The sequence below is a fragment of the Carassius auratus genome, chromosome 5 (genome assembly GCF_003368295.1).
Source record: "Carassius auratus strain Wakin chromosome 5, ASM336829v1, whole genome shotgun sequence".
NCBI lineage: Eukaryota > Metazoa > Chordata > Actinopteri > Cypriniformes > Cyprinidae > Carassius > Carassius auratus.
The window spans coordinates 5,022,608-5,030,488 of record NC_039247.1 but is presented as its reverse complement, the minus strand read 5'-3'; the positions used below and the strand labels follow the sequence as shown (position 1 = coordinate 5,030,488).

Genomic DNA, 7,881 nt, shown 5'->3' with positions numbered 1-7,881 from the left:
TCAATGTAATTATTTTATATTTACTAGCAGTTTGAGTGAACTCGTTTCCGGTGTTCATGTTGAAAACACTCATTCTGTAAAAACTGAAAACATTAAGATGACGTTATAATTTATTCATATTGGTGAACAAAGAAAATAACACAAACGTTATATGCATTTTCTTCCATATTTATAGGAGTTTGCACTGAGAAAATAAATCTCATGAAATCTCAATATCAAGATCAACCATCAATCTCATCTTGGTTGTCATTTTAGTAATATTACTAATATTGCAGACAAAGGGCACAAAGCATAAAGTGAAGATTCAAACAGAAGAAAAAAAAAAAAAAGGATTGGTCAGTGGTACGAGGCACCAGAAGGTGTCAAGCTAAGACACCGAAGACGAGAGTGTGCTTGCTACCACAGTTTGTTCCGAGCCAACCTGAACAATGTACATTGGTACGACACACTGCACCGTCATGTTGTTGAGATCAATGTCATCATCCGCTCCTGTTGCCATAGTGACCAGTGGGGCGGCCACACTCACACCCTCAGACAGAAAGGGATTTGACGTCGACTCCAGGACCTGAGAATGAGATGGAGACGACTGCAACAATGATAGCATGCAGAGAGATTTCAGAGGAAACCTGAAGGATTTGTCTTGGGAAAAATTAACCCTAAACAGCTTGCAGTATAATGGTACATTTTACGATGACTTTAATTAGCAGAAAAACAGGTTTGCGCACAATCTACTACATGCCTTTTGTCATCTGTTTGACAGTTTATACTGGTCAAGCAGCGTGCCCATCTTTTTGCAAGATTTTACTGATAATACTTAAATGGAAGAAAAATATATATATTTTTTGGTTTAATAACATATACTTAACTACTAGACTAAAACAGCTTAAGTTTACATAAAATAAATAAATAAATAAAAAACCCACACGATCATGTTGAATTGGGAGTTAAGTGATATCAGGCTTTCGAATAATCTCTAAATTCTGTATTGCAATATACATTTTGCCCTCCACAAAAATACAAAGCTTTTGTGATGTTGGGAGATTTAAATGTATAAGCATTTTATGATAAACATGTTATAAAGACTGATTACTGGCTTACATCACATGCTACCAGAATTTAAACATTGATAAATATCAAAATCCACAGCGGCACAGAACTGCATATTTTTGCTCCGTTTGGGCATCTCCGTGAAATAAAACGATTGAAGAAAAAAGAAGAAAAAAAAAAAAAAAAAAAAAACCCCCCAAACCCATTTTGGAAAATTTACATTCAGATTGTAATATTCCAGTTAAAACCTTAGTTTTCTATGCGTTTTGACCAACTAAAATGCAGCTTTGTTAGGAATTAGACACTTATCTCTTTTTTTTTTATTATTCTCAGCAGCCCCCAAACTTTAGAACAATGGTGTTTTTATATTATATTAGAATGCAATTACTACTCTCTTAAAACACATTTTTTAGACTTCTAGAATTGGGTTAGGGTTAGTTACAGAGAACTCACATCCTCCATGTTCCAGAGATCAGAACAGTCAGTTTCCAAGCTGGAGTAGTTGATTCCAGTCTCCATCAAAACATCTGCATTCCCATTACTCTGCAAAAAAAAAAAAAAAAAAAAAAAAAAAAAAAAAAAAAAAAATGGCTGCACAATATGTACATTTGAATGTTCCGGTAATATCTTGTAGTACAAAAGGGAATGAAGTGTAATCCAGGACTGAATGAGTGACACTGCTATGCCCTTAACCCACAGTGGAAGAGGTGTGATTGAGCACTGCTGACAGAAGCCGGATGTACTCCGTCGCAGCCTTCAGCATGTCCACTTTACTAGGCTTTCGGTCTCGTGGCATCACTGGCACAATACGCCGAAGGTATGAAAACATGCTGTTCAGGCTCCTCACCTGAGTGGAGCAGCACAAGACACAATTTACTGGCAAGATCACAGAACACTTGACTTGGCTAAAAAAAAAAAAAGAAAAGAACCTGAAAACAGAGTGGAAGAACAAACCAGTGTATTTTATTGTAGAGCAAGTGGAACATGACCAGTATTTTGACCAGAATAAAATTACACAGCCTCAATTACTTAGTTCCTGGAAAAGGTCTTCATTTTATATAAATTAACTGAAAACACTGAAATGCCCTAGAGCACAGAATCACCGTGAACGACCATGGACTAAATAAAGTGAATGTGCCACAATGGATTTTGATTTCACCACTCATTACCACTTACCGTAGTTACTTAGTCAAATCAGATATGCATTTATGAAGGAAAATTTTGTATATTTTTAACATGGGACCAAATGTATAAGGATTAAAAAAAAAAAAAAAGTTTAAAAGGGAATTCTGATTGGTTGGCATGAATTTCGGCTGGGGCTTTCAGTGATTAAAGCTGCAAGGCTTTAAAAGGCTCAAACTTTCATAAGCAAGCTCTTGAGTGGAAGCTGAGATTTAAACAATTTCTCTCCTCATAATTTGGACTAAATCAATACATATCATTTCCGAAATTTATTTTTCCCTGTTTGATATGGGCATTGTTTGATTCAGACATACTAAATGGAGGTTTATATAATTTTTACTGAACAATATGGTATAAATTTGTCAAAACAGGACTAAATTAAGGTTCCGAATGCTACCCCATTTAATTTGTTGTTTTTGATGAAATCTTAAAAGTTACACTAACTTCAGCTTAAATACTTCTACATTTTATAAATGGTGTTAATATAATCGGAAGCTAAATGTACGCGTTCATTTGAGAAACTCATTACTAACAATAATTTTGTTATTAAAGCCAAAGCAAAATGGTCCCTATCTTACCCCAACATTATATTCACATTTAATCCATTTTATTAATCGTTCAAAACAATTCTGGCTTCAAATATCTTATTTTTTTGTGTTCCAACAGCTCTGTAGTACCCCATTTCATTGGTATAAGGTTCTTTTCCATTCTGATATTTCTGACAGACTTGGAGGTTTTTTTTTTTTTTTTTACACAAAGCTAGATGCCTTAAAATATTTGCTTTTATTATTGTTGTTGCTTAAAAAAAAACTCCTCTAATAAAAAGAGTTCTGAAGACATCACGTATTAAAAGAACAGCTTAAGTAAATGGATTTTCATAATTTATTCCCCCATCTCTGTATCCCCCATGTGTTCTTTATTTAATCTTTTTTCTAATTAATTATATTTGTGCATAGAAAAGTAAATAAAAGGTTAAAATGGAGGAAGATGACACCACCCCTGGCCCTGAGAATTTGAAGAGAAAATCCTTAGGTGCAAGGGATTTTTACAACATTTTTTTCTGTAAAAACCTTATAAAATCCATTAACACGCATAGTAATGCTGACGTTAAAGATTAAACGGAGTCTGTATGTTTAGCAACAAAGCTTATGGGTTTTCAACTCCATGGAAAAGAAAAAAAGGGAGAGCTTTTCCTCGAACACCAGGCACTTTGATGTGCCGGCAGGGGGGCTTTTCTGTGTGTTATTTTATACTTTTTTTTTGTTTTGTTAAAATGAAAGAATTTCTGGAACCATTTCCCCACAAATTCCAAGTCCTCACCTCATCCCTGAAGTTTTTAATCGAAAGTTAGTGTACTTGAAGTTTTTTTTTTTTAACCATGTAGACAGTGACCGAGAAACATGGGCTACTTAAGATGAAGAGGAAAAAGAAGCGTTAAAAAGGTAGCTAAATAATCTCTTTGTCAGTTTTATCATCGTCAAGCTGCACTGGCAAAGTTATCCAGGGAACGTGTGGGGAGATTTTATTACAAAACAAGCGTTTCAAATGATGTTTCCATCACAGAACGCCTTCAGAATGTAAAACAGCGCATTAACTGACAGTGGATCTACAGAAGAATGATCAAAAACCAAAGCAGCAGGGCTTAACTCGCCAAAAGAGGGCGGCAAAGTACAAACGTGGAGAACCTTACAAACACTCACCCGTAATCTCTCCTTTGCGTTTGCAAGCTGTCGTCTCTTAACAGCTTTATCTCGGTCCTCCGTATCGATATACTGGCCGTCATCCAAACGGATAAATTTACCGATACTCACGTGAACAGGAAGCGAAGGTTCAGAGCTCTCGCGCAATAAAATATCGCCCATAAGCTCGCGCTCCGGGACCTTCATGAGACCCACTAAGGCCCTGAATTTTCTGCCAGTCAAGTCAGCTGACATTCTTGTAATTTACTGATTTATTTATTTACTTTTTATTCCTAAATACTAAAGGAAACAATCGCTCAGCTTGACACATAATCTTATACAGCACAGTCAAAGCAAGCTATATGTGGAGATAAAGCTTTGTAATTGATCATATTGTAATATCTATTGGTCTAGAAGCTGGCCAACCGACTGATTAAAAAATCTATTTCAAACTAGTGCCACCTGTGCGACAACTCCACCCTCTCCTAATATAAGTAGAGCACCTGTCCTGTGATGATTAGGTGCAATATCAGTATCCACCGCTAGATGGCAGGTAATATCTATGCTTGCATCTCTTAAAGAAGATACATTTACCGTACTGAATCTCTCTTTTGATGAATTTGGAAAAGACTTGTGATTGTGGTGTGATTAAATGTGAATCTCTTATTCTGCGAGCCGTAATGTTAATATTATTTGGATCTTTTTTTAATGGGACAGCAGGGCAAGTTTCCTCATGAAGAAGTAAAAAAAAATATCTTATGAGTCAGTCAAGCAGAAATGCATATTTCTGTTGAGTACTCATAATTATACTTAATTATGTGCTTTACTTCAGAGAGGAGATTAATAAATACAAAATACTTCTAGCAAAGTTCATTCAAAATAACCGTGTATGTTAATGCAGATGCCTGAAAAATAAAACAATAATCCAATGTAAATTCAAACATCCTGTTCAGCTTCATTACCTTCTGGTTAGTCATAAAACCACACCCAGGTTTAACACAACTGAAAAGATAACATGATGCATCACCAGACTGAGAATTTACTCACCCCAGGCCTCAGAGGTTTTTTTCTTCATCAGAACAGGTTTGGATAATTGATAAAGCACTGATTAAAACATCAAAATTATGCACTTGTGAAGTGAAAAGTAACATGTTTGAATAAAAAGCTAATGCATCTTTAAAACCTTTGGTTCCAGCTAAAATATGAGTCCTCTATCCATATTGCTTTCTCCATTGAAAAGGTTGTCTTGCCAGAATCAGGAGAGAAATATGCATATATCATGCAATGTTTAAAACAGCTCTAAACAAATATGTCAGTGAATTTTGATCTGAGAGAACATATATACTATACATACATACATACATACATTATATATATATATATATATATATATATATATATATATACATACACACTAGTGGTAGGCTCAGAATCTGCCTCACCAAAATTTATAATTGAAAACCATTACTTCAGAGTTAATCTTTTTTTTCCCCTCAAAATTTAATTAATTTCTCTCCAGTTTGTATTATGAAAACACTCCTCAAAGTAGATTTTCATGACATTGTGACCACCGTTTATTTTTTCTTTTAGAAAATCAATTACATTTTTATTTTCAGCAAGTAAACCAACATTCCTTTGAAGAAACATTTTTTATTATGTTTTATTATTAAGCTTCAGAACAAAAAATATATATATATATTTCCAAACAGTTCTATTTATTCACATATTTGTTTAGCAGTCGGATAAATCATTCTGTATTGCAGTGAAGAAGAAATGACTAACAAATGATAAATAAAATAAAAATACATAAATAACTGTCTGGATCAACAAAAAGCCAACACTGATATGATTTTGGCACAAAACTGAAAACAATTCAAAAAGTGGGCCCATGTATTACAATTGTTCATGCAAGAGGTTGTAGGTGTCCTGATATTCGCAAACAATAGAGTCACATTTGTAGGCTTGGAATCTGATCAGCTGCTGTCTTACATTAATGCACCAGTGGGATGTCAGGAACTCAATCCATGCTAATCTGATGGGACCAGCTCTCTCCAAAGACATTCTGTGAATTTATAATCATACTAATTGTTGTGGGTATTTCAAAATTGTGCCTCAATGACAAGTGGAAACTTACTAACACTAGTCAGTCACTTACAGACACATATTTCTTTGTACAGCATCCCTGCTGCTTTAGTGAACCTCCCAAATGCGTGGGTGGACAAATACAAGATTTGAAATCAAGACACAATGAAAAAGGTCTCAGTGAAAAATAAAGAAGTCATGATGAAATTATTGCTGGTAATGCTATTATTTTGCAATACGGAAGGAGAATAAAGGAGACGTGCCTATAGTTGCACATCTACATTGGGTCATGTTATAATATATATATATATATATATATATATATATATATAGTTACATAGATTAGTTGATAAAGCCCCCCATGTTATAAGAAATTAATTAATTATAAATTCTTCACATAAAACTCTAAAAAAAAAAGTAATTTTCTTATGTTTAAATAAATATGAATTGATTTCATGCTTAAAACAAAAAGAAGAATGACTGCACCTCTAAAGACCCCTCTGACAAGCTCCTGAAGTTCACAGATGACACCACACTTATCGGCCTCATTCAGGACGGTGACGAGTCTGCTTACAGACAGGAGGTAAAAGAGCTGGCTGTCTGGTGCAGTCTAAACAACCTGGAGCTGAACACGCTCAAAACAGTGGAGATGATCGTGGACTTCAGGAGAAACCCCCTGCACCCCCCCCCCCCCCACTCACCATCATGAACAGAACTGTGACTGCAGTGGAGTCATTCAGATTCCTGGGAACCACCATCTCTCAGGACCTGAAGGGGGACAATCACATTGAGTCCATTGTTAAAAAGGCCCAACAAAGGTTGTGCTTTCTTAACAAGCTGAGGAAATTCAACCTGCCACAGGAGCTGCTGAAACAGTTCTACTCAGTCGTCATCGAGTCAATAACTGTCTGGTTTGGTTCAGCTACAAAATCAGACATAAGAAGTCTTCTTATGTCTGATTTTGTAGCTGAACGTTTTTAACAACTGCCACCCTTCAAGAACCATATATATATAAATATATCATATATATCAAAAGTGAGGAAAAGAGCTCAGAAAATCCCTCACATCCAAGTTATCCCCTTTCTGAACTTTTACCATCTGGCCGGACCCTCAGAGCCGCAAATACCAGGACTCTTCTATTCATATTCTATCAAACATAACACAACTGTACTTACAATTTTTTCTATTCTTGTCTATTGATATTTACATATGTGTGTATTTTTATTCTCATCTTATTTTTATTGTCTTTGTTGTCTCTGTGTGCTGGAAGATTGTGACACTAGAACAAATTCCTTGCACAAGCACAATTGGCAATAAAGCTTTTTCTGATTCTGAAAAGAGAGACTGCATTAAGAGAGACTATATTAATTCATATATATATATATAGGCTGAAAGTCTGAGTGGCAGGGTCCCAAAATCTGTTTCACACACACCTTCTTCGTGGCCAATCAACGGAAAGGATCTCAGTGACGCAAGGATCCTCAAATGACTAGTTTGTGAAGTGGGTGGAATTAAGAGTGACATCATTTCGCATCATCATCGCACCGGATAGCGTAAGTCCAAGAAAGAGTTTGAGAAACTTGAAGAACACGAGCAGGAGCCCAAAGTGACTTACAATCAGTTTAGAACACATCCAACTCACTTAAGAAGTTTAAGAGACCCAAGTTGACAGAAGACGATGATCGCCTCTCATTTACTGGCATACTACTTCACTGAGCTTCACCATGATCACGTCCAGAAAGTAAGTAAAGTTAGTAACGTTACAACAGCCGGCTCGCGCTAAAAGCCGGCGTATCGACATCTCTCAAGGTAGGCTGTAGTCACTTAATCAGGCCGATGGATAAGTGGATATCATTATCGGGCAAATACGATGCCCGTCTGTTTGTTGTTA

General features: G+C 35.7%; 2 protein-coding genes across 2 annotated transcripts in view; one reads left to right on the top strand and one right to left on the bottom strand.

Annotated features, from left to right (window-relative positions):
• Nucleotides 1-57: 57 nt before the first annotated feature.
• On the bottom strand, nucleotides 58-4,318 carry figla (folliculogenesis specific bHLH transcription factor). The gene is made up of 4 exons (XM_026241941.1): nucleotides 3,930-4,318; nucleotides 1,745-1,894; nucleotides 1,501-1,590; nucleotides 58-565 (listed from the first exon to the last, which is right to left on the bottom strand). Exons 1-4 carry the CDS (start codon nucleotides 4,161-4,163, stop codon nucleotides 368-370), a joined length of 672 nt encoding a protein of 223 aa, XP_026097726.1. The 5' UTR covers nucleotides 4,164-4,318; the 3' UTR covers nucleotides 58-367.
• A 3,159-nt stretch (nucleotides 4,319-7,477) lies between these two features.
• Nucleotides 7,478-7,881, top strand: part of hk2 (hexokinase 2) — a 39,140-nt gene continuing 38,736 nt past the window's right edge. The window contains exon 1 of the mRNA XM_026245037.1: nucleotides 7,478-7,731. Within this exon, the coding sequence (XP_026100822.1) occupies nucleotides 7,669-7,731 (63 nt within the window). The 5' untranslated portion in view covers nucleotides 7,478-7,668. The remainder of the gene's footprint in view (nucleotides 7,732-7,881) is intronic.

Coding starts and splice junctions, on each gene's coding strand:
- figla (XM_026241941.1), bottom strand. CDS start 4,163: ATGTCAGCTGACTTGACTGGCAGAAAATTCAGGGCCTTAGTGGGTCTC. Junction 1,895..3,929: donor ACGCAAAGGAGAGATTACGG/GTGAGTGTTTGT, acceptor TGCTCCACTCAG/GTGAGGAGCCTGAACAGCAT. Junction 566..1,500: donor ATCTCTGGAACATGGAGGAT/GTGAGTTCTCTG, acceptor TCTCATTCTCAG/GTCCTGGAGTCGACGTCAAA.